Here is a 26,408-nt window from a genome sequence, read left to right as displayed (position 1 = left end):
TGCCGTTCAAATTCTATGGCGGCCCTTTAAACGCTGGGGAGGGGGTGGGATTCTCACCTCTGCAGGTACCTCTACGGCTTCTCTCAACACTGCACACCCCCTTACACTGGGCATGCAAGCTGGCTGCCGTTCTAAGATGCATTATACGTAAATTATATGTAAGTCCCATAGTGTATAAACCATAGGACGTATTGTATATAAAAACGATGTAATCTATTACTTATGATATGTTCTGATTGTACAAAATTACAATTGTATATCTATATATGTGCTTATGTATTGTAACATAATTATAATCAGCATATATTATATATAACATAATGGTATATTTTAAATTGATATTAATTAATATTATATATTACTTTGTTATGTTATATATAGTTAAACATATATAATATATTATACTGTTATATTGTATTCAATATTATATAATACATAACAATATAAGAGTCTGTTATTTTTATATATAATTTATATGCAAATTATATATTGCAGTATGTATTTTACATATATTATGCCATTCATAACTAACATATCATGAACAACATAAAATCCAAAAGAGAATTAAAAATGTTATCTGGGGCCCTGGTGCATCATTTCTTAAACTAAATCTATAGGGTTTCACCAACATATGTGACAGGATTAAAAAATCGGGACGGGAAAAGTTGCCACATGCGTAAAGAGATTTTCAGTGCCTCTGTGATGCCTAAAGCCTAAAAGGACAATGGGTTTGAAGACCCTGCATTGGTCCAAAGGTGCAGTGAGTGTATGTGCTAGGAAGCCGCTCACTTCTTTGCCAGCCAGGTGTCTGTGCTGTGGCTTCTCCCGTCACCACCCGGGACAGTCCTGCCGCTCCCTGACCCCTGGTCTGCCTGCTTCCTCTTACTGTCTCTGCTCCTGCCAGGGCCCAGCTCCCCCTTCTCCCCTCATCCTGTAAGCAGCTCGGCCACGGACAGCACCACCATCACCACCATCCTCCTGCAGGACAGGTCCTGGGTCCTGGGTCCCACCCTCCACACACACCCTCTGTTCCCTTCCCCAGTTCCCTTCCCAGCACCCTCAGGGTTCTCCAGAGAAAGAGAACCAGTAAGATGTGTGAATCGATAGAAGGTATGAGAGAGAGAGAGAGAGAGAGAGAGAGAGAGAGAGAGAGAGAGAGAGAGAGATATGCCAACATGAAAGGATTATTTTCTTTCTATTAAATAAAGCACACACAAAGAAAACAAATCTATTTCTTCTGATGTGTCTGTCCCTGATGTGTCACAAACCTAGACCACATTTTTAGGCAAGACTGAAATGAAGATGGTAAATGCCCCCGTCCCTTTCTGGCCGGGTGGCGCCATTGTCCCTGGAGAAGCATGGAATCCACAGGAGGGAGAAGAAGCCCCGTGTCCCCGAGTGTGATGGGCTCATCATACAGTAAGAGAGGCAGGAAAGATGGTCCCCTGAGTCTTTGTAAACCTGAAAAGCCTCCGGAGGAATAACAGCTCCCACGAGCAATTGGAAACACGGTCACGTCCCATGGTGTCATCTTGGAAGAAATCCCAAATGCTTTGAAACAGACAATGAAGGACACTGGTGATGTGACAACAGAGCTCAGAAAAAGGAAGGGGGGGGTCCTCCAGAATGTTCTCTCATCGCATTGAGGTGTCCACCTGCCTGTCTACAGTGACAACTGGCCGTCTGCTCCATCTCCTCCCTCCAGCCCTGCTCATGCATCAGCAACTGCGCTGGGTCCTTCCTCCGGAAACAGGCCCCTTTTATGAGAAGGAGCCCCCAGCGGGCTTTGGCTGGACCCCGGTGAAGGTCGGCTGGTCATCATTCAGGAGCTTCTTGTTGTGGCTGAAAGACTTCTGGAGAAACACGAAAAGTGCAGGTTAGCCCCATGACATGACAGCTGTGGGGCATTGTGGCCTACCACACAGCGGGTGGTGTTACATGTGTGTCGCTTCCTGTCCCAGGGCCCACGAGTCACTCTGTACCCCAACGGGTCCTCGGTGGGCCAGGACCTGAGGGTGTGGGACGCCTTGAGCAGAACGTAGCAGCATGTTTGCGAAGGACAGCTCCCGTGGAAACCCACTCCCTGGATTTGTTCCTGGGCTGCTGTAACCGCCTACCACAAAGTTGGTGTCCAAAAAGGAGAAATCCATGCTTCCCCCAGGCCTGGAGACCAGGAGTCTGCCCTCAAGGTGTCCCAGGGCCACGCTCCCTCCGGGGGACCCAGGGAACGGTCCCTCCTGCCCTTTCCAGCTCCTGGAGGCTCCAGGCGTCCCTGGGCTGGTGGCCACCTCCCTCCCATCTCTGCCTCCATCTCCACGTGGCGTCTCCTCTGTGTCTGTGTCCCTCCTCTTCTGTCTCTGACGAGGACACTGTCATTGGGTTCAGGGCCCCCCGATCCAGGACGACCTCACCTCAGACCCCTCACTCACTCAGTCACATCTGTGACGACCCCGTTTCCAAACAAGCTTATATGCACAGGTTCTGGAAATAAGTATTGGGACACATCTCTTGTGGGGGGGCCACCATTCCACCCAGTACACCCTCTCACTGCCTTGTTGTAAGCACAGAACCAACGCGTCCAGACGTTCTGACACTCTCCGCAGCAGCCAAAACCATCAGCAAGAAAGACGGGTATTGCTTTCTGCGATGACCGAAAACAAGTCAACCTGAGGAACCCACCTGTGGCCCAATGTATATATTCCTGGAACCCATCAGCCCATGACTCCATGAAACCTCCGTTTCAGTACAAGTGGCAAGATCTGCATTTGGGGCATATGTTTATCAATTCCCAAACCTGTGTCGGAGGTAATAAATCTCCTTTTTCAAATACTACCACTCAGCGTTTCCATGTATAAATAAACTCGCTTATTTGGGGAGAAAAGTAGCCACGGAGACGGGGTCATCTAACCAGAAACACCAAAGAAGAAAATGAAATATGCGGGCTTCAAAGTTTAAACGCTGGAGGGGTGCAGGCGGATGAGGGGTGGAAGAGCCCATTGCAACCACAAAAGAAACAGAGAAGGTGGATGCGAGCTTGATGACGCGTGTCTGTGGGCTCCAGAAATAAACGTGGAAGAGCAGGGGCTGCACAGGTGAGCCGAAAGGCTTACGACCCACGAAGGTAGAAGCAGGTACCACGTCCACAGACTCCATGACCCGGGCAGGCCGTCCGGACTCCCTAGGAGTATCCCGGCTCCTATGAAAACGAAGAATTGGATCCAGGTTTGGATGCTGTGTCTGGAGGCCCCCAAACCACCCCCACGTGTGATGGACTCAGCTTACAGCTGACGTCACGCTGGAGATTTATTACAGTGAATGGATACAGAGCAAAATCGTCAAAGGGAAGAGGCACATGGAGGGACGTCTGGGGGAGACCTGTCACAAGCTTGGAGACTCTTCTCCCAGGGGGGGGTCACAAGGAAAACCCACAAACATTCCCAGCTTTGGGTCTTTGGCTGCAATACACACACCTGGGCCCCCTGAAAGGCTTCAGCTGCAGTGTCAGAAAAAGCTTTTAACAGGAAACTGCCTGGGTGGTGCAAACGTGACCTTGGGAGAGGACAGATGAGTTACAGAGGAAGACAGCTCCCCATGGGGACCTGTGCACACCAGGAGAATAAGGAGGAACCCAGTGAGGAAACCCAGGAAGGAGCCAAGCCGGGAAGAGGGCACCGCGAGCTCCTTTAGCAATTCACAGCACAAGGCAGGGATGGGGCTGGCTGACCCGGAGGCCTCCTGCTGGCCCAGCTAACACACTGCCCTGCGGTACCACAGGGGACACCAGGGCTGACCAGGTCCGGGCTCACCTGCTCAGGGAGACTCGTGACTGGTGCCGAAAATAAACATGGAGCGGTCAGCTCAGCCGCAGGGAAGGGAAGCCAGAGTTAATGAGAAGGCTGGGGCACAAGCTGCGGGTAATCAAAGGTCGAGGTTCCTGCGGAAACAACCCCTACAGGGATCAAACTCACTCTCCCGCTCACGGACGCTTCATTAGACCGACACAACCTTTGTCACCCCCTTTGATCTCTCCCTTTAATGGTCACAGCCTGGACTTAAAAAGCACAGTATCTGCCCTCCCTGGATACTGTGTGGCCAGCCCCCAGGGAAAGTCCCAAGAAAGGGCCAACCCAGATAATACAGACAGGGGCCAGCCCGGTGGCTCAGGTGGTTGGAGCGGGGAGGGGAGGGGGAGGGGGAGGGGGAGGGGGAGGGGGGGAGGGGGAGGGGGAGGGGGGAGGGGAGGGGGAGGGGAGGGAGGGGAGGGGGAGGGGAGGGGGAGGGGATGGGGAGGGGGAGGGGGAGGGGAGGGAGGGGGGTTAGGGGAGGGGGAGGGGGAGGGGGGAGAGGGAGGGGAGGGGGAGGGGGAGGTGGGAGGGGGAGGGGGGAGGGGGGAGAAAGAAAAAAAAAGATAATACAGGCAAGTGACCATCTGCCCCAAAGCGTCCTCCTCTCCTTTTCCCCAAGGCATGAACAACGACTGATCTACTTCCTGGCATTGTTTGGACTTTCTAGAAGGTTCTATGTCTAGAACTTTCTGTGAATGGACTTTCTAGAACTCTATATTTTCTGCAAATGGGATCATTTTTGTTGTGGTGTTGTTGTGGCTCCTTTCAATTCGTATCATTACTTTGGGATTCACTCGCCTTGTACCTTCTTGCAGGTACCCACATTTCTGTCTTGGGAGTTTTGGGGTTTTTTGTTCTGTTTGTTTTGTTTTCTTTGTCGCTTCTTTGAGCTCCTGCGTTCTTCATGGCTTCCGGGGAACAGACCCCCTGCCTCCAACTTCCGTAGCCTTTCCATTCGATCCCGTTGCTCTCAGAGACAAGTATATGACTGCAGGGAAGCACACAGAGTCCTATCTGGACGGACGTAGACACACATGCGTGGTCACAGAGGTCGATATGGCGACATACACAGACGGCCACACGTTCCCAAGTATATACGACCATATGTAAACATGTGATATAAACACATATACAAGGTTTGACAATAAAGTTTGCAAACTTCTTGCAACGATGTTGCTAACTTTTCTGATATCAGAGGGATTATTCATTATGAATTTGTACCAACTGGACACACAGGTAACCAAGTTGACTATTTGGAAGTGCTGAAAAGGCTGCGTGAAAAAGTTAGACGACCTGAACTTTTCGCCAACAATTCATGGCCCTTGCATCACGACAATGCACCAGCTCACACGGCTCTGTCTGTGAGGGAGTTTTTAGCCAGGAAACACATACAGTAGTACCTCGGTTTTCCAACGTCTCCGTTAACGAATATTTCGGTTTACGAACGCTGTAAACCCAGAAGTAAATGCTTCAGTTTTCAAACACGCCTCGGAAGTCGAACATCTCATGCAGCTTCCACTGAGTGCAAGATCCTGAGGCCCAGCTGTCGGCTGTTTTCCGTTTCAGAACTCAAACGTTCTTCCGGAACGGATTATGTTTGAAAACTGAGGTACCAATGTAACTGTATTGGAACACCCTCCCTACTCACCTGATCTGGCCCCCAATGACTTCTTTCTTTACCTGAAGATAAAGGAAATACCGAAAGGAAGACATTTGGATGACATTCAGGACATCAAGGGTAATACGACGACAGCTCTGATGGCCATTCCAGAAAAAGAGTTCCAACATTGCTTTGAAGGGTGGACTAGGTGCTGGTGTCAGTGCATAGCTTCCCAAGGGGAGTCCTTCAAAGGTGACCGTAGTGATATTCAGCAATGAGGTTGTAGTACTTTTTCTAGGATGAACTTAATTGTCTGACCTCGTTCATCTGCTAACACTGGGTCCAGTCTCTAACACAAAACAGCAGGTGAAGGGTTAGGAAGCACCAGCCGAGCATGAGTGGACAGGACCGACACTGACCAGCACACCTGGGAAAGCCTCCAGCCGGTACCTTACTGCCCTGGCTGCACCCAGTCGCCGTTCACTTCCACCTGCACACAGGCACAGGGAATACTTGGGGACGTGATTCCTGTCGCCAGTGCCTGTCCTGGTGACCTGAGGTGCTGCCATCAGCCGTGTTACCTCCTGAGCAGGGAGGTGGCCCAGATGGCACTCTGTCCTCGAGGCCAGCTCTGTCTCCCTGAGGTCTTGATTTAGGGACCCCCGCCTGTGACAGTGAGTCTTGCCTGGCCTTTGCCTGCTACCCTTGCCTTCCCATCCCAGCTGTGCTGTCTTTCGGATGACTTCAACAGCTTTAAATGTCACCCGCGTCATCTCCTCCCACTGGGTGCCACGCGGGCCAACCTTCTGTGGATGATAATGACACATGGGGTCCTAGCCACCACCACCCACGTTACGGGATCGTTGTACGTTTCAAAGGCGGAATCCACTGGCCGGGATGTACCGATGGCCACACATCACCCAAGGTGCTGGGAAATCTTCCCGTCGTCCTAATGAATGCTCTGCAAACTGTCAGGCGTGAGCATCTAAGATACAAAGGCAGTTACACTCAAGAAGAAAAAAAGCAAGGGCTCGGGAGGGGCCGACACAGGGAGATGTCACCTTAGCTACTGTGGGTTAGTAAGTTCTCAGCACAGATTTTTAAAAGGGGGCGGGGAGACTGCCAGCATGTCAGCTCCCATGAAAGCAACATCTGTTTACCCACAACAGGCAAAGCGTTTCTCTCCCTCATGAATTTCCAGAGAGAAACCCGCTAGTTGAACAGCAGATTAACAAGACGATGGGGCAACAGTGCCCCCTGCTGCCCGTTGTGGTAACTGCTTGCTCACAGCTGGTCAAATCCTCTGGGATGTGGTTTCCTGGAACTGACACCTCTGTCTCCCAGTCCTATCGTGCCACCTGCACAGGTCTCTGCTGGGGCTCCCCGGTCCTATGTCCCCTCCTTCCTATGTCCCCTCCATTCCTGTGGCCATTCCCCATTCCTGTGGCCCCGCCCCATTCCTGTGGCCCCTCCCCATTCCTGTGGCCCCTCCCATTCCTGTGGCCCCTCCCCATTCCTGTGGCCCCTCCCCATTCCTGTGGCCCCTCCCCATTCCTGTGGCCCCGCCCCATTCCTGTGGCCTCTTCCCATTCCTGTGGCCCCGCCCCACTCCTGTGGCCCCTCCCCATTCCTGTGGCCCCTCCCCATTCCTGTGGCCCCTCCCCATTCCTGTGGCCCCTCCCCATTCCTGTGGCCCCTCCCCATTCCTGTGGCCTCTTCCCATTCCTGTGGCCCCGCCCCACTCCTGTGGCCCCTCCCCATTCCTAGGGCCCCTCCCCATTCCTGTGGCCCCTCCTCATTCCTGTGGCCCCTCCCCATTCCTATGGCCCCTCCCCATTCCTACAGTCCCTCCCCATTCCTGTGGCCCCTCCCCATTTTTATGGCCCCCCCTCCCCATTCCTGTGGCCCCTCCTCCACTTCTAGGTCCCTCTCCTGGGGTCCTGAGCCAGCCTCCTTGGGGACTGGTTCTAGCACCTTCCCCCTCCTGCTGCTCTGGGTACAAGGAGGTGGGTGTGCCAGGGGCTGGGGGGTGGGAAGTGAGCAGTTGCTCTGTAAGGGTGACGCGTTTCAGTTTGGGATGATGAAAACATGCAGGTGGTGGAAGGTAGGGAGGGTAGCCCCAGGCTGTGACTGGACTCCCCACCACCGAACTGTGCACGGACAAGGGTTAGACTGGCGAGTGTTAGGTTAGGTTTATTTTGCCACAATAAAAGACATAAAAATGCCCATTTTCATGCTGAGTGAAATAAGTCAGACAGACAAGGACTAATGCCGTGTGACCTCACTTATGTGCGGAATCTGAAAACACAAACACCGAAATCGCAGCTGCAGACAGCAGGTTGGTGGTTGCCAGAGGCCAGGGGGGTAAAACAGGTGACGCAGATCAAACAGTACAAAGTTCACGTTATAAAATAAATAAGCGTTGAAGGTATTAGACACAACCGACAGCATGGTGACGCACGTTAACACTGTGTCGCGTATTTGAAACTTGCCAAGAAAACGGACCGTAATAGTTCTCATCGCAAGAAGAACACTAAATTGTAACGATGTGAGGTGTTGGGTGTTACCTAGACTTACGGTGACCAAGTCACAATATACACAAATAAGGAATTATTAGATTGTACAGCTGAAACTAACAGAATGCTATATGTCAATTACACCTTCATAAAATAAATAAATACATAGTAATTGCCATTTCATCCTAAAGGCTAGATTAAAGGCATTCAAATTTGTTTAATAATAATAATAACAGCTAAAAAAGCCACAAAACATCGCGCCTTGTCGCCTGGAGTAAATAGAGAAAGAAAAAAATACTGGGAAATCCCAAAATAAAAGTGTGGATGTACTTGTCCTACCTCCCTGGTGATATTGGGGTGGGGGGTGAGTGCCCCTCCCTGGTGATATTGGGGTGAGGGTGAGTGCCCCTCCCTGGTGATATTGGGGTGAGTGCCCCTCCCTGGTGATATTGGGGTGAGGGGTGAGTGCCCCTCCCTGGTGATATTGGGGGGAGGGTGAGTGCCCCTCCCTGGTGATATTGGGGTGAGGGGTGAGTGCCCCTCCCTGGTGATATTGGGGTGAGGGTGAGTGCCCCTCCCTGGTGATATTGGGGTGAGTGCCCCTCCCTGGTGATATTGGGGTGAGGGTGAGTGCCCCTCCCTGGTGATATTGGGGTGAGGGTGAGTGCCCCTCCCTGGTGATATTGGGGTGAGTGCCCCTCCCTGGTGATATTGGGGTGAGGGGTGAGTGCTCCTCCCTGGTGATATTGGGGTGAGGGTGAGTGCCCCTCCCTGGTGATATTGGGGTGAGGGGTGAGTGCTCCTCCCTGGTGATATTGGGGTGAGGGGTGAGTGCACGCCCCGTCCAGCACAGAGGACCTTCACATTGCGGGGTGTTTGTGGTGGGGCCCTAAATCTCGACGAGGTGCATCCCCAGGTCTCCACCACCACAGAGGGGACCCCCTGTGCCTCTGGCGATGCTGGATCAATGGCCCTTTTGAGGGGCGCAGGGGCCACCATTTCCTCTACAGTCACAGACGACCTGATGTCAACCCCATGGCAGCACTTCTGCCGAAGTCCGGTCCCTCACGAGGCCCCCACGATGGACACAAGTGGGCCATCTGGTCGGGAATGTGGGTGTCCGAGATGCCGCAGGCAGGGTCCCCACGTATCCAAATAGGGGGCCGGCCCATTTCCCACAGGCTGGGCAGGGGACAGGGGAGCAGTGACAAAGGTGGCCGTCTCAGGAACTGCTGCAGCAGACACGGGGCTCCCTGTGGTCAGCGCAGCGATGGCCCCAGAGACGACCTGTCGTGACCCCCGTGTGGTGGACAGGAGAAGAGAGAAGACGAGAGTAGGATAGACTAGAACGCAGTGAAGTGGAGGGGAATGAAATGAAACACAACAAAATAAAGAACAGAACAAGACAGCCCACGCCGTGACGGGCAGGGGTCAGCCGTCCCCCGAAACCCCACCCCCGCCGGGCGAGCCGCAAACACAAGCAGCGTCACCGAGACCCCGTCTTCAGAACGACTTCTGTGCTGGGAGGGCGGCTGCGGCTCCATGAGGGGCGTCACTTCCTGGCCAGGATGGCACTGTAAATGCCCCCGGTCCTCTTGCACTGGATGTCCCGGAAGCCGGCGGGAGTCAGCAGTGCCTGGTACTGGGCGGGCGTCCGCTCCTGGCCCTCGGTCTGCACCAGCATGTTCAGTGAGTACAGCTGCGTGGTCAGCGGGCCCCGGCCTTCTGCATCCAGGAGGCTTTCCACCACCAGGACGCCGCCACCTGACAGGGAGGGGCGCGTGAGCGAGGGGCACGCTGCCCACACCGTGTCCCCGGCCCTGTTCCAGGCTCCCAGCCCCGCTGGCTCTCCCACGGCCCTGGCACCTGTCCCCATCTGCAAGTGGACCCAAACCGGACCCGTAACTCCTTGCAGCTCGCCCGGGCGTGGCCCTTGGGTGCTGGCCGGCTCAGCACGTGTGACCAGCTGTGTATGTACGCAAGGAGCCGCCCGTCCTGGCCACCAGGTAAAAAGCATGGAAGGCACAGCTGTCACCAGAGGGCGACCAGGGGCTGTAAAGGCACAGGTAGGTGGCTGGCCACACCACCTTCAGGGCAGGAAGAAGACTTGGAGCCAAACGTGTCCTGCCGTGGCTCTGACAAGCCGTCACTCTTCCCTCCAGGGTGGGTTGTGAAGTGCAGGTGACGGTCACCTCCAGATTTCAAGCAGTAAACAGAAGAGTTAATTTTTCACCCTGAGATCAAACATTTGGAGTGTCTCCAGGCGCCCGGGAGCGTGGTGTGCAGGCGCGTGGCCTGGCACCCTCCCAGTTGCACCATCTCTCAGCTGCACCCTCTGTCCACATCGGTATTTTTCACCCCTACGTAGTTTTACATTTCAATCTGCATCTACTGGTCCTCTGTCGTCACCAGGGAAGTTTGGTGACAGACGGGAGGCGTGAAGAACGAAGACGCTGGTGACAAAGTAACAAGTAGCTGAGGGTGACAGGCCCCCCACGAACTGGCAGCATCTGGTCAGCTCTCATCAATGGAGGCCAGTGCGGTGCCCACCCTTTCAAAAGCCAGCGTCACCCACAGAACCCACGACGACACCCAGAAGCCTCGGCCTGTCCCATTTGGTGGAAATAAGAGTCACCGCCACCCAACACGCATGACTTAGAATGTAAAAAGAATCCATGATCGTTAAATGCATGTCCTAGGTGTCTCCAGGGACAGGGTCTAGAAACGGTGACCCCCCCCCTGCAAAGTGCCACGCCACACCTCAGTCTCTGAAAATGACTCCTCACTCACAGAGCCACAAACATTTCCAGGACAAAAGCTGATTCCAGAGCAGGAGCGTAGGCAGGGAGCCGGGATGTGGTGAGAACAGAAAGCAAGGAGGCCTCCGGGCAGCAAGAGGGAGGAAACGGAAATGCAGGCGGCCCGGAGAGTCCGAATGTCAGATCAACAACAACACATTAATTGCAGTACGGCTGTGCCAAATGCAATGTTTGGAGTAGACCATTGTGAAGGTCTCTTAAATCTCCCAGACTCGAGTTTTCTCACCTGAAACAAGGAGCTGTTACTAGTCACCAATCCCATTACACAGGCGTGTTGTGGGATTTATTTATTATTGCAGCTACGGGGCAGCTGTCCTAACAGCTGTGCCCACGTCCCCGAGGACCCCCAGGATGGGGGGCCTCAGAGGACAGCGGGGGCTTCTCCCATCACACCACCCACCTGGCTTGCAGGCCTGCGCGATTCTCGCCAGCAGCTGTGAGCATTTGTCATCGGCCCAATCGTGCAGCACCCTGGCCAGGATGTACAAATCGGCGTCCGGAAGGGGGTCTTTAAAGAAATCTCCTGTAACACAGGGCAGGGCCTGGGTCAGCCTGCGACCCGATGCCGTTGGACGCAAGCCGCACCGAGCGCGACGGGTCACCTGAGCAGACCACGCTTTCCCCAAACCTTCCCAGCTTGTGAAGGTCAGACCCTCTCGAACAGAAGTCCCAGTGAACACAAGAGACAAGCCAAACAATGGCCAGGGCCCGTTCCCTCCCTCGGATCTGGAACGTGGGGCATTTTCCCTTCCTTTCCCATGGTCCCGTGGACACACACAGCCCATGAAAAGAAACCCACCTTCACGGAAGCCAATCCGTTCTTCCTCCTGGAATGGGAAGTGCTTCCTTGCCGTGCGTACCACTTCCGGGATGTCGAAAACCGTGACGTGACATGCAGGGTACAGAGACACACACTCCTTGGCCAGAGCCCCCGAACAGCCTGGAAGGGGACACAGAGAGTCACGGGCAGAGAGGAGCCTGTGAGCCGCCGCCATCGACACCCGAGGGCCCAAGGTGGGGACATGGTCTCCACAGTCACATCGTCACCTAGGAGCCCGAGTCCAGGGGTCTTCGTGGATGGACTGACCGGGCTGTACCCTCCAACGCAATGTCTGAGCTCCCTGTGGCGACCTGGGGTCAGGGCGTCCATCCACCCAAGGCCAGGAAGCAGGCAGAGGAGGGAGGACGCAGGAGGCCCCAGGCAGATGCCCCGAGGAGGACATTTCCAGGGGACGCCCTGATGACAACCGCTCCAGATGCCAGCACAGGCTCGTCCTGGGTCCTGGACCTCTGTCCCGGGGCTCCTGTCCCCTATGTCCATTCCCCAGGTGCCCCCAGAGAGGGCAGCTCTGCGTTCTGCTCTTGTTCACAGAACCCGTGACCATGGAGGAGCTGCCCCTTCCACAGAGAGAGCCCTGAGCCCCAGGAGGACTGCGGAGTGATCCGCTTAGTCCCTGGGAGTTACCCCCATTTCCCGGGGAAACTGAGGCACAGAGACCCCTGCCTGAGTCGCGTAGCAAGCTGGGGACAGAGCCACTTTGAACTCTCCTAACAGTGGCACCTGCTGCCTGAGGACAGTGGCAGGAAGGACGTCGGCCAGGGAGGGTCCCCGTCAGGGAGACCTGTGTACTTGTGCCACCGTCTTACGGGATTTGGGGGCACCTCTCAGATCGAAGGACCAAGGACCGAGGGGCTCTTGAATGTGCCTTACACCCTGACGTCTTCCAGGCAGTTCAGCCTTCACTTGGTTCATGGATGGAGGCCCCCCACTTTGGGGGGACCTCCTCGGGTTGGCGTTACCCCAGCAGGTGCACCAGGCAGGTATTCCGAACCCCAAATCCTATCGGGGGCTCGTGCTTTCTGTGCCTTCTCTACGGCAAGACAGCGGGGGAGGTGTGGGAGCAAGAGGATTTGCTTAATACAGACCAAGGGGCGGCCCACCTCACTGAGCCCCCCGTTCTTTCCCTTCCTGTCAGGCAGGGAGGGCGAACAGCCACTCCCCACCCCCCGCCTGCTTCTTCTAGGGTCTCCCCTGCCTGGCATGGGACCCACAGAGGATGCTCAGACACGGCCAGGTCCCCTTCTTATCCCCATTAGCACAAGAACAAGAGGCTCCTAAGTTAAGAGTGATATCTGCCCCCCCAGAGCCCTCAAACTGGCCTGATACCCACAGACTCAGACAGTATTTTGCCTCCACAAGGAAGGTGCCATGACACGTGTCGGCTCAACGGCTCTGCAAATTGCTTTCCAGCCGCTGGGCGAGGGCAGAGGACGCCGCCAGTCCCGAAAGCAGCCATCCTGACACACAGTGGTGCCAGGGTCCCGGTGGCCGTGGTCCACAGACCAGCCCCGCCAGTGTCCCTGGGGGCTAACCGGGAACTCAGATTCTCGGTCCCACCCACACGTGCTGGGTCACAGCCTGAGAAGGTGGGGCCCTGTGGCTGAGATGCGGCAGGTCCCGCAGGGGTTCTCACCTTGGGAACCCTGAGAGCCTTGGGGATGTGAAAGGAAGGCCTTCCCCTCTGTGCAAAACGGGATTTCCGTTTCCTTCCTGCACACGCTGACGGGGCACCGTTAAGACTCGGGTTAAGATGCGGCCCACACAGAATCGGAACGCAGCCCCAGCATCTGGAGAAGACACTCACCACCAAGGTCGCAGATGCGAGGGAACAGGGACAGGTCAAAGGCAGCCATCACACTCCTCCCGTGGACACTCCAGATGGCCTGCAGGGCTTGCATGAATTGCAGACACTCGTCCTCCGACCTGGCACGTGAAACCGCGCTTGTCGGAATCAGGCAACATCCAGGGTGCTCATTGTAAGCAAGGACACGTGTCCCACACGCACGTGTGTCAGGCTGGCGAGGTGACATGGGATCTGTGCCGCTGTCCCGTTCCAGGTGGAACGGAAGTGTGTCGTCCCAGGTGGCGAGAGCCCTGGGTCGGCCACCAACCCACCCCCAGCTCCTGAAGCCACGAAGGGAGTGTGTCCCCAATCACAGAAGCTTCCTCACCAGGAGCGTCAAGCATGGCTCCCCGACCCCACACGGCAGAATGCAAGGTCACCTGCTCTGCTTTGCAAGTCCGGGAGGGGGGTCCACACACGTGCTGGGGAAGCGACTCTGGGAGGAAAGGGTCCTGGAAGGAAGGCAGAGGTGAGGAGCCCGGGAGGGTGGTGGGGTGAGAAGCCGGAGGCTCCGGGCGTGTGGGTGCTTCCCCTGCCCCTCCTCATAGTCCTCTCTCCTCTGTCTCGTCTCCTGAGCCGATTAAGTGGGTGTGGGCTCAGGGCAGGGAAAGACAGACCACAAGGGACAGAAAGAGTCATCCAGCAGCAGATGTCACTGAGGCCTAAGCTGAGAAAGCTCGTCTCAGCATTACAGACTTAACGCCTCTCTCTCCCTCTCTCTCTCCCTCCCTCCCTCATCTATCCATCCAACGGTCCATCACCATCTACGTATCCATCGACCTCGATCAACTAGCTCCGTCTACACGTCTATCTGCATACCATCCATCTATCCCGCTATCGATACCTATCAGTGTCTATCTATCATCAATTGCTATCTACCTACACCTATCAATATCTATCTATAATCTATCAATACACATCTATCAATATCTATCTTCCTATCTACAAAGAGAGGAGGAGAGGGGAGCAGCGGGGAGGGAAGGGGCAGGTACCAGCCTGCAGGAAATACACCGCCCTCCCCACCCTTTTCCCCTCGGCCTGTTCCACCCCTGGGCCCGTGAGAAACACTACAAACAGCCTTCGTTTCATCACCATCTCAGAGTGTTTGTACCCGAGCTCCATGTAAAAAGCCAAATCTGTGTCTACGCACAGAAAGAAAAGCAAAGCACTGAGTTACTCCCTGGGTAACTGACCAAACCAAACAGGGTGCCTCCGTTTTCTACTTAAATGGAGTTGCGTCTGGTCAGTCGCATCTACTCAGGAAATTAATCTACACCAACATAAGAACAGCAAAATGGTTTTGGGGCTGTTGTTGTTGTTTTTGGGTTTTTTTTTTTTTCACTTTAAATATCAACTTCCTTCTGTTTTGCTGTCTTTGGACACATTTCTTCAGCCCAGTAAGTATTTTTCAAATAAGTATCATTCTATCAGAGCCGGTGTTTGGTGTTACCTGTAGATGGCTGTAAACAGCTCTTCTGAGGGAACCCCAAATGCCTTCAGGTACTGGTTCCTCCCTTCTCTGAAAACAGAGAAGACGGCGTCACTCAAATTCTTCATCAATTAAGCCACACAGGTAGTCACAGATCTCCTTAAGTCACAGATGGGACAGGCAGGAAGCAAAGCTAAGCGAATGTCTCCCCGTGTGGCTTGTCCCTTCCATCGAGCCCCTGACACCCCCAAACCAGCCCCCAGTGCTTTCACTGATACACAGTTAGATGACCCAGCCGTGCGTCTTTCCCACTTGACCTTCAGGAGACAGTGAGGAGGAGAGAAAGAAACACACACAAAGGAGAAATTAATGCCTCGGGTGTGGCACCCAGAAAAACGCCAGCGTCACTCTCCATTGTCCCAACACTAGGTTCCCTTTGCACATGGCACAAGGGACTGAAATCCAGACGGTCCAGCAAGACCCCGAGAGATCTGGGGGGGTCATCTGCTATTTGCTTCCAGTGGGCAGCCCCAGGCTGAGTCCCGCTCATGCCACACTCTCTTTGGTCCTCTCGATTTCTGTTGTCAAAAAAATTGGGAGGTGTCACCTTAAAATGTAGATCTCCTTCTTGTAAAACATGAAAATCATTAAGAGCCGTGGCCCCATGACCACAGGGGCACACAGGCCGAGGTGACAGGGGCCGGCCCTTCAGACGGGCGCACGTTCTGCAGTGGGCCACTGTCCCACCAAACCCCTCGCCCGTCCTATGCCGCCCTGCGTGACCTGTCGTGCCACTGCCCACCTTTGTCCTGTGGCGACAGACAGGTCTCCACGGGCAGCTTTAGTGAGATGGAGTAAGGAGCACAGGAGACACTGATGTCGAAAAGAAGGAACGAGGAGCTTTCTCAGCAGGAAACTACGTCTGGCTGTGACATGAGAGCCCTGAAGTGTGGGTCTCATTCACAGAGTTACCAAGCGTGGCCATGGCACCCACCTTGGGACCCCTCCCTCAGGCACTTTCCACACCTCACCCCGCCTTTTCCCACCTGCAGCCCCAGCCTTCGCCCCCTAGCGACACTCAGCTGAGGTGACTGTCGAATGAATGTAATTTGGGAATGTAACTATCCAGCCAATAATGATTATAAGCGTGAAAACGAGAAATTCCAAAAGAAATGGTGAAACTCACTCCCCGTATCTCACAGCACAGTTACTGTGAGTGCCCGATGTGCCTGAAGCTAAATTAAGAAAGAACATGTGGAGCAGTGATTCTCGATTAGAGGCAACTCTGTCCTGCTCCCCACTGCCACCCTGCGGGACATGTATGAAAACAAAATGTCTGGGGACACTTCTGCTTGTCACACTGTGGAGGGTGACTGCTACTGACATTGCTACCGGGGCCCCACTCCTGGGAATGGTCCACTCCCAAGTGTCGGTCGTGCCGAGGTTGAGAAGCCCTAGTGCAGCATCAGAGACTCTCTCTATCATCTCCCTCCCTGTGTCCATCCATCCATCCATCCTTCCATCCGTCCGTCCGTCCGTCCGTCCGTCCGTCTGTCCGTCCATCCATCCATCCATCCATCCATCCATCCATCCATCCATCCATCCAACCTTTATCTCTACTTATTTATCATTTATATATATGATCTGTCATCTATTTATCCATCAGTCATCTATCAGTTATCTACCCATCTGTCTCCCTGGCATCTAGCTAGCTAGCTATACCTATCTAGTATCTATCTATCTATCTATCTATCTATCTATCTATCTATCTATCTATCTATCTATCTATCTCAGTTGTTCCCAACTACAGGGGATTGTGCCCTCAGGAGACACTGGGCAATGTCTGGGACATTTCTGGTTGTCACAACTGGGAAAGCGGTGCTCCTGGCATCTGCTGGGTGGAGACCAGACACACTGCTCAGCCCCACAGAGCCCAGGACGTCCCACAGAGCGTCATCAGCCCCAGACACCAGTGGTGCTGAGGCTGAGAGACCCTGGGTGGCGTGAACAGTTACAACTCAGGCAGCAACTGGTTTCTGTCCCACCGCTGTGTTCCCACCCGTGTTCCCACCCATGTTCCCACCCCTCTGTTCCCACCCCTGTGCTCCCACCCATGTTCCCACCCCTCTGTTCCCACCCCTGTGTTCCCACCCCTGTGCTCCCACCCCTGTGTTCCCACCCCTGTGCTCCCACCCATGTTCCCACCCCTGTGCTCCCACCACTGTGTTCCCACCCCTGTGCTCCCACCACTGTGCTCCCACCCCTGTGCTCCCACCCCTGTGCTCCCACCCCTGTGTTCCCACCCCTGTGCTCCCACACCTGTGTTCCCACCCCTGTGCTCCCACCCCTGTGTTCCCACCCCTGTGCTCCCACCCATGTTCCCACCCCTCTGTTCCCACACCTGTGTTCCCACCCCTGTGCTCCCACCCATGTTCCCACCCCTGTGCTCCCACCGCTGTGCTCCCACCCCTGTGCTCCCACCCCTGTGCTCCCACCCCTGTGTTCCCACCCCTGTGCTCCCACCCCTGTGCTCCCACCCCTGTGTTCCCACCCCTGTGCTCCCACCCCTGTGTTCCCACCCCTGTGCTCCCACCCCTGTGCTCCCACCCCTGTGCTCCCACCCCTGTGTTCCCACCCCTGTGCTCCCACCCCTGTGTTCCCACCCCTGTGCTCCCACCCATGTTCCCACCCCTCTGTTCCCACACCTGTGTTCCCACCCCTGTGCTCCCACCCATGTTCCCACCCCTGTGTTCCCACCCCTGTGCTCCCACCCCTGTGCTCCCACCCCTGTGTTCTGAAGCTCCTTCCCTGCTCAGAACCCACCACTTTCCCTGGAGACTCTGGGAGCACCAGGAAGGCCTTCCTGTCCCAATGTATTTACGTCAGTGACGTCCACAGGCCAACACCTGCTCTGATGTGACATCTGCTCTGATATCCAAACATCGCAGTGTCATGTTTGCTGCTACAGGGAACCAGGCATGTGCACTCCTCCACGCCCTGGGACGCGCCCCGCCACCCCCGGCAGCACCACACCCACCTCACGGCCTCGGCCAGGTGGCCCCAGCACTGGTAGGTCGTCCTGCCCATGTACAGCAGCATGTGATGCTGGGACGTGGGGCTGGCCCTGGCCAGGTAGGTGCTGGACAGCTCTGTGTTTTCATATAGAGCTGAAAAGAAGCAAAAAAGGACAACGACAAAATAACCAGTTACATTTCAGGTCACTGCCGCCTGCTGTCACCACCACTGCTGCCATGGTGATTGAAGTGTGATCGTCACCTGTGTGCCTAGAGTTCCCCACAGCTGGGGGCTTATCCTGAAGGAACGGGGTGAGCTGTGGGCAGGTCCCCACGGCTGGGGGTTTGTCCTGAAGGAACAGGTGACCGGTGAGCAGGTGGCACACCTATTGGGATCCATTTTGACAAACCAAACCCCACTGGAAGGTCTGGAGAAGCAGGTGTACAGGCCAAATGAGCCTGACAGGAAACCTGTATGAGGGTCTGTGCACTTTTAAATAACAACTTAGTTTAAAATAGGGAAGTGGGGGGTGACGCCCTGATTTGGAAAAGGAAAGAAAGATGGGGAGAAAGGGCCGCGTTCCTGCCGAGTGTGGCTGAGCGGCAGGCGACCCTGCCTGGATGGGTGCCGCACCTCACAGCACGTGGCAGGAGGGCACACAGCCCTGCGTGGCAGGCAGCCTGGGCCTCTGGGCAGACGCTAGCCAGTAGGCGGCCTGGCTGTGAGCTCGCCCTTCCCCACCCACTTCCCCTACCAGGGGCCTCATCCTGCCCAGGGAGGCACCTGGGCCGCCCAGGGCCACACGGCAAAGGGTCACTGCAGCGGCCGAGCCGAGCCTGTGTCCCCCCTAGGGACCCCCTCTCACGGGCCCAGTGCTCTGCACGGCAGCGCCCATGGTCCTGTTCCCGGAGTAGCAGCTCTGCCAACAAGCCTGCCCCGCTCATGGACAACAAGGTCTGTCCTGTAGCCACCTCTGGACAACTTGTCACCGCTGCCCCATGCCTGCAGGTCTCACGTGGGCCCCGAAGCAGAACCCACCACCGGAACACACTGTCCAGCAGCCTCCCCACCGAGCGTCCGAGGGCCCCCATCCAGCACGCTTCCCTGTGTCCTCACCGGCCTGGGCTGAGTGCCGGCAGCAGCCTCCGTTTCCCCCCAGGACCTGGGCTCAGCGACAGCTCGGATGGTTTCCCACGCCCCGAGCAGCAGCTGCCCCAGGACACAGGGAGCAGAGCCGAGGACACAAAGCGTCCGTGACAACTGCCCCTTTGCACTGGCTGCAGTAGCGTCATTCGCGGAGCCTGCATGGAGGAGGGAGGGCGTTTGGGGCTGGTCTGCAAAGGCGGTCGGTGGTGTGGCCAGTGTGGTTTGAGCTCACCTGCAGCCCGGTACCTGCTCGATGTCCACACCTGGCTGGCTATCTGAGTACTGTCACCTCCCAAAGGACACCTGACGGATGGAGTTAACGGCCCCCAGCATTTGCACCCCAGAACCCCGGACGGCACATGGCTGCATGCTGCAAACCAAAAGCCCACCACGCAGTGCCCAGCGCCCGCACAGCCGGGCCACACACCCCTGTGTTTTGGGCACCAGCCTGAGCCAGGCCTTCCAGGCTTTGCAATTTCACAGACGGGCAAAATTCTAAAAATGGTCTAACAGCTCAACCTGGGGTTAACACTTTTGAATTCTGCAAAGGAAAGACATAAAAAACAAACAAACAAAAAACAAACAAACAAAAAAAACCAAACGATTGTCACCATGTTCCCTAAGAGAAAAGCCAGTTCCACACCAAAATAAGAAGAATATAATCTCATAAGGAACGGCAACCCTTGAATAGATCTAGCATGGTGGAAAACTACCCTGTGGTGATGTTTTTTCACGTTTTTGTCTTGTTCCGTGCATACCCCTGTCCACACCAGCGTGTGGAAAGCTCGGGAGTCGGCACGCTGAGGCCCACTGTGTCTGGCCCCGGCCTGTTTTTGTCACAGAAGTTTTATTGGGAGCCAGCCATGCCCGTTTGTTCACCGCCTGTGTCTGGCTGGCGTGGGGGCTCCACAGGCAGAGCTGAGACGCTGCTGCAGAGACCACACACCCCACGCCCCTGGAAATGCTTCCTTTCTGCCCCTTTACAGAAAAAGTGTGCTGAGAATGTGCGTGGAGAAAATGCCTCCTTCAAAGCGCCCGGGCAGCTTACCTTCTCCTCCTCTTGTTTCCACCTGAAGCAGCTTCAGGGACACACAGGCGTCCAGCAGCAGCTGTGTCCCCCGGCAGCTGGCACCCAGACGTGCGGCCACTGCAGCTGAGCCCAGGGGCTCCGGGGCCTTGGCAAGAAGGTCAAACACTCCCAGCTCACAGGCGGCAAAGAGCACCTCAAAGGATGGAAAGCAGGGGCTGGAACACACGCTGGTACCCCCTGCGGCATTAGCACACTTGCCGAAAGGCGGGCGCTGTGCCCTGTCCATCAACGGAGGCACAGATGGGTAAAGAAAATGGGGCCCATCCCTACCATGGACTATCACACCGCCATAAACAGGAGGGCAATTCTGACGCCTGCTACAACGCCAAGTGACCCAGAGGACGTTATGCTCAGTGACATAAGTGAGACACTAAAGGACAAACCTGTAAGGTTCCTCTGGATAGGAAGTCTCTAGAGACACAAATTCTCAGACACGGGAAGTAGCCGGTGCCAGGGGCTGGGGGAGGGGAGGGGAGCGAGTGATTGCTGGTGACAGGGTTTCCATTTGGGACCCTGAGCAAGTTTGGGGATGGATGGTGGGGATGGCTACACCGCACGCGAATGTGCTTAATGCCACTAAACCGTGCCCCTGAGAAGGATTAAAACAGTCAGGGTTACGTCTATTTAACCACAGTGAGTTTTTTAAATGGTGCTTGCACCATGCATGGAGGCAGCCGGTCTGCCCACCACTGCAGCTACTGGGCACGGCTGCTGCTTTGGGTAGGCCGGATGCCTGGGGGGCGCTGCCATCTGTGCATGGATTGCACCCCAGGGACGGTGAGGGCCAGGCCTTGGTGGGGGCTGCGACGTCCACGCAGGGTCCAACAGGGCTGTTTGTCGGCTGGTCAGCCTGGGAGGGGCGGAGACACGGGGAGGCCAGGCAGGCCCAGCTTTGTGCAGTATGCCTGCCCGCTCCCAGGCCATCCTCAGACGTTGTTCAATACACCTGCCGTCAAGCCCTGCAAACGAGCCAGGATGGAAAGTCTTCCGGGAAAGAAACGCCCTCCCCAGGGAACTCTACGGTCCCCAAAGGGGAGACCCGCTGAATAACGGAGGGACGCACACACGCCCGGGCAAACACGGGAGTTTTCCAAATCCTGCTCTTGGTCTCTCTTGGTGAACGGTGACCCCAGTAGGGGACAGGAAGTCAGGGAAGGCAAGGCTTTTGCAGGGTGAGCCTTTCCCTTCTGTTGTTTTCATTTTCCAAACAAGGAAATGTGTGCGCTCCTTTTTCTCTCTGTAAGGTTTCAGCAGCGATCCCTGTGCAGCGGTATTAGAGTGTTACGGTCGGTTGGTGTTCTGATTCTGTCTCATGTACAGAAGCTGACACGTGACACCTCCGAAGCACGCGTGAAGCGTGTTTTCTCTTGCACACGCTGTTTGGGAGGGGAGACCCCGACAGAGGAACGCACACCCGTCCCACATGCACGATGCCTTCTGGAGACCACGGGCCTCCCACAGCTCTTAGGCCACAGCTGCGGTTATTTCGCGTTGTGTCAACAGCACGCGGACAGAGAAGAAAGCAAGACCGGTCCCTTACTTCACTCAGGAAGTCGGTCCTTCCTTTGCCACCTGGAAATGCTGCAGGAGGCACGTGGGGGACAGGACACCGTCGGGGGTTCTCAGCCTCACTGCTCTGCCGTCTGGGGCTGGGTGGCTCTCTGAGGTGGGACGTCCTGGGCCCTACAGGCTGTAGAGCAGTGTCCCCGGCCTCCACCCACCAGAAGCCAGGAGCACCCCCTCCCCAGACATCACCAAATGTCCCCTGGGGGCAAAGTCCCTGTTTGAGAAACACTGTATTCAAGTTCTATCACCTCCTACTGTTCAGGTCAGACTAACACTCAATTGCGTCTTATTTGTTATTCCCTAAAGGTTGGATTAACCCTTACCCTACTAGGGGTGCACGAACCAGTGGTTTAATTCAGGTCGTGTTGAATTTTATTCCGTGAAGGGGTTGTTTTGTTAAAGGCGTATCAATTCTGCGTCTGCTTAGGTTTCATCAACTCGGGTTCTGGGAGGATTGCGTGAGCTGTTGTATTAAGGTGACACCCGCTCTGACTGTGTCCAGCTGGTACTAACGCTATGCTATTAAGGTTGGACTAATGTTATCCTACTATTAAGGTCGTATTAACGCTATCCTATTAAGGTCGTATTACGACTTGTCCTATTAAGGTCGTATTAGCTGTTGCTCTGTTACGATTCTTGTCCTACGAAGGCTGCATTAACTCTTACTCTGCTAACAATTGTTTCAGCTCTTGGATTAAGGTTGTATTAACTCTCGTCCCGTTAAGATTATACGAATTCCTGCTCTGTTGAGACGTAGTCTCATTCTGTTAAGCTTGTATCCCGTTTTATGTCATGAACGTTGCACCAGCCCTCGTCGGGTTAAAGTGGTGATAACTAAAGGACATGGGGTCTTATCATGAATGTGGAGTGAATGAGCTCCCTCCTAAGACGTGTGACCCAACACCGAGCGCCAGCGGCATGGGACAAGCGGCAGGCCGCCCCAGCTGGCCTTGTAGGACGATGGCTAAACCAGGGAAAGGACACACGAGTACGTTTTCTGGGGAAGGACGCTCCCGTCCCATCCCCCGGAGCCTGTGAAAGCTCTGTGCCCACGGGGTGTCGGGGTGGGACTCGGGCAGTCTGTGAGCTTCCACTTGCATCACGTCTACGGAAATGGCAGCACCTGCTTCGACTCGGAAGGAGGTGTAACCACACCGTGTCCCCGTTCCCGGCACTCTGGGACAAGACGAGCCACAGCATTTTCACGTCTCGTCCCGGCTGTGGCGGGGACCTCGAAATGCCATCGGTGTGCCACGTGAGTCCACGGTGCTGGTGGGTTTGGACCCACGGTCCTTTTCCGGGCACGTGTGTGTCTCCTGCTCACTCAGCCGCCAGCTGGCAAAGCTGCGTGTTCCGTCCCTCAGAGTTTCACTCCCAAGAGCCTGGGGGATGCCCGCTGTGCCATGGGGGCAGCCACCCCAGCCCGTGAGGCAAGTGACAAGCAAGGGACACTGTGTCTCCATGGCACTCAGGCACGTTTACACACGCGCAGGGGTTCCACACGGCACCCCAAGCACAGAACCAGAACTGACTGCATTTCCAAAGGAAGGCGCATGTGTCTCGCCAAGGACCACCGGCCACTGCTCGTGTCCCCACCCAACCATCCTGACACTGACCTGTCGTGAAAAGATAAAATATAACGGGCCTGGTTTTTTCATGGGACTACAATTCCCAAAGCATAGGATTCACCATTAACCACGGAAAGAAAGCAACGCAGGGGCACTGAGCACATTCAGTGCCTACGACCAACAAGCACCTCTAGCTGGTTCCAGAACATTCCACCTCTCCAGAGACCCCGCCCCCATGAGCCGTCACTCCCCACCCCTTCCCCACAGCCCCTGGCGACACTAATCTACTTTGCATCTCTGAGGATTTGCCTGTTGGGGACACTTCACACTCTGTGTGACACTCCGCGTCTGGCTTTGTCACTCAGCACGTGTTTATTGAGCCAGAAGAAGCGGTGAAACTCTGATACCTGCTCCATCGTGGATGAACCTAAGAACCTTGACACCAAGCGGCCCCTTGAACAACGTGGGGTCCGGGACGCCGCCCTCCCCTCCCCCCACCACCACCAGCACCACCAGGCGGTGAAAAATCCACATATAACGTTTGACTTCCCCAAAACGTAACCACTAAGCGCCTGCAGCTGCTCGGAAGCTTCGCCACTTACACCGACGGTCAGCAAGCGCACATTTTGTATGTTGTGTGTGTTATTGTAGACGGTATTCTTACAATCCAGGGAGCTTGAGAAAAGACAATGGGGTTAAAAAGCGCATCAGGAAGAGACATGACGTTGACAGGACGTATTGCAAAACCACTCTGCCTATAAGACGCCCCGCGGGCTCCAAACCCGTGTCACTCGAGGTCACCGTGTTGAGAGCCACTGCCTTGCTTTCCGGTGTCAACCGACGAGCACCCATATGACTCCATCCCAAAATGCGCCAAAGATTTCAGCAGCTGCATTTCAGTTGCCACTGTCCCCTTGGTAATCCTGCGTCACGTTAAGCTTTTAGAAACGTCATTCTGAGACGGGGTCTGTGGGTGTTGACAGCCCCCTCCCCACAAGGGTCCCGTGCCCCCGTGGCCAGGGCTGTGCTCGCTGTTCCAGAACATTCTCAGGACCCCACGGACACCCGTCCCCGGGCAGCGGGCAATCACCATGGCCCAGCCCCAGCTCCCCGCCATGGATCCCATCGCCCAGGGGGGCGTCCTCCCTGCGTTCCTACCTGGGACACCATGAAGCCGTTGGAGAACTCATGCAGGAGGCGCATGGCCTCGGTGTCCGGGGAACTCATTTCCTTCCACGCCTGCCTGGCTTGCAGGGCCCCCGGCTGTGCTGGCTTCAGGGAGCTGGGCTGCCCGCAAGCTGGGGACGGCCAGCTGCTCATGCCGCTGCCAGAAGCTCCTTGCTGGAGCCCGGAGTGAGCCAAAGGGACGCTCAGGTGGGACCTCGTCCCCCGCGGGGTGAGAAGCAGGTGTGCCTGGTGGCTGAGCGAGCGCCGTGGGTTAGGGGACACCCAGGCCGGTGTGCTGAGGGGGGCACAACCCCCACGGGAGATGTGGAGAAGCTTTGGGACCCACGTACAGCAGGGCCGAGGGAGGGACCATCGGCCCCATTGGCTCATGACAATATGAGCAGTTCTTCCTAAGAGCCAAATCCCCAGCACTGCAGGGAGTCTGCAATCTCCCTTAAGGCGATTACTTTAGAAAGGAGATGGGGTGGTGAGAGGCCAGGATACACCCCCCAGAGACCAGACGGGTGTCACGCATGAAATCCCAGGTCAGGGCACACAGCCACCTGCCTGAGGCAGAGTCTCCAAACGAAGCTGGCCAGACACAAGGATTAGGCCAGACGCCCGGCGGCCAGGGTTAAAGCGGGTGATACTTTCTGTGGCCGAGCGCACCTGGCTGAGCGGTTCTTTGCAGGGTGTGGGGGGGACACGTCCTCACATTTGATGGTCCCATGCTTGTGCGAGGCTGTAGATAATACGGGGAAAAGGGCTGGGTGGCCCCCTTTCCATGCGGGGGGCTTCTGGTTACGTGCATTCTATCTCAGTGAGGCTGCTTTCTTTTGTTTACGCCTCCACGGTGTTCAGAAGACTTGTAGCCTCACGGCGCAATTTGCAGGGAAAAATACAGAAACGTTTTTTCTCTTTTACCGCGTACCCCATCCTCACCCATACACAGCGACCCCAGTGAGGCTGTTTGGAAAGTGGAAAGCGTGTGTGGGAAGTTGGGACAGACGCAGGGTCACCAGCGTCAGGTGACCACACCTGCGGGCGTGCTGGAGAGACCCCGTCTGCTCTCTGCACACTCGAGCCACCTGCTGTGTTTCCAGGGGTCCCCACGCCCATAAGGAAAGAAGAGCCACCCTTTGGGGGACTCCTGAGTGTGAGGACCTGGGGAAGTCGTTCTGCTGCGTTTGTGACCCCAGCAGGTCCTCCTTGTGTCCGGACAAGCGAAGCGCAGGACAGCGCCAGGGGCAGAAGCCACTGTCACCGTCTCACCCCCAGGGCCCCGTTCCTGGGCCACCCTGGGGCCCTGCAGGTGTTTCCATCTCAGGGAGCAGAGCCTGAGTGAAAGGACGGAAGCGAGGGTTCTGCCTGGGATGAGGGGCGTCCCTGGGAGGAGCGCCCACAATTTCTGTACAAGTTTATCTGGGCCAAACGGGGGACACACCCCCAAATGCCCCACAGAAAGATGGTTGTGCGGCTGATTTTATGTGCCTGAGAGTCAGGCGGGGAGCGAGGACGTGGAGGTGGGGAGAGAAAGCTGGGGACGCGTTACAGGACGGTTAAGACTCTGAGCTCGCGTGGGGGTCACTGCCCCTCGTGAGGGGTTGTGTTTTGTGGGTCCCAGAGGCCTGGGGTGCATGCCCCTCTGTGACTGCCCAGGTCGGAGCCGGTGAGCACATGCTCCTTGGAGGCTCGTTTCCGTCACGCGGACGACACAGCCCATCTCTTGCCCACACGTGGGAGGAGAAAGAGGCTCAAGGTACCTTCCCAGGCAGGTCTGTGACGAGGGTGAGCCCACGGAAGCTGGGGGCTTAGAAACAGGCCCGGCCCCCTCCGAGCGGTCAGTGGGCTAAGGAGGTGGAAAGCTGGCCTGAAGCCATGGAGCCCACACCAGGCGGGGGCCGCAGGGCGGGGGCAGGGAGGGCTGGGGGGTGCAGGGAGGGCTGGGGGGTGCAGCCAGAGG

General features: G+C 55.9%; 1 protein-coding gene across 1 annotated transcript; it reads right to left on the bottom strand.

The window, feature by feature from the left end:
- Positions 1-8,669: 8,669 nt before the first annotated feature.
- Positions 8,670-24,980, bottom strand: ASMT (acetylserotonin O-methyltransferase). Its single transcript, XM_019717777.3, has 8 exons — positions 24,437-24,980; positions 20,103-20,277; positions 17,931-18,060; positions 14,915-14,983; positions 13,426-13,544; positions 11,580-11,720; positions 11,181-11,303; positions 8,670-9,725 (listed from the first exon to the last, which is right to left on the bottom strand). Exons 1-8 carry the CDS (start codon positions 24,833-24,835, stop codon positions 9,514-9,516), a joined length of 1,368 nt encoding a protein of 455 aa, XP_019573336.3. The 5' UTR covers positions 24,836-24,980; the 3' UTR covers positions 8,670-9,513.
- Between the last annotated feature and the right edge of the window lie 1,428 nt (positions 24,981-26,408).

Source organism: Rhinolophus sinicus, chromosome 18 (genome assembly GCF_057876585.1).
Source record: "Rhinolophus sinicus isolate RSI-liver-muscle chromosome 18, RSI-T2T, whole genome shotgun sequence".
NCBI classification, from domain to species: domain Eukaryota; kingdom Metazoa; phylum Chordata; class Mammalia; order Chiroptera; family Rhinolophidae; genus Rhinolophus; species Rhinolophus sinicus.
Note: the sequence above shows the minus strand (reverse complement) of the source record. Positions and strands in the feature narration are given on the sequence as shown.

Bases quoted from the DNA above. Each gene is read 5' to 3' on its own strand.
- ASMT (XM_019717777.3), bottom strand. From the start codon at position 24,835: ATGAGCCAATGGGGCCGATGGTCCCTCCCTCGGCCCTGCTGTACGTGG. The intron at 20,278-24,436 runs GTAGGAACGCAG...CCATCCTTTGAG, and splicing joins ACGGCTTCATGGTGTCCCAG to GTGCTCTTTGCCGCCTGTGA. The intron at 11,304-11,579 runs GTGGGTTTCTTT...CCTGTGTTACAG, and splicing joins ACGGATTGGCTTCCGTGAAG to GAGATTTCTTTAAAGACCCC.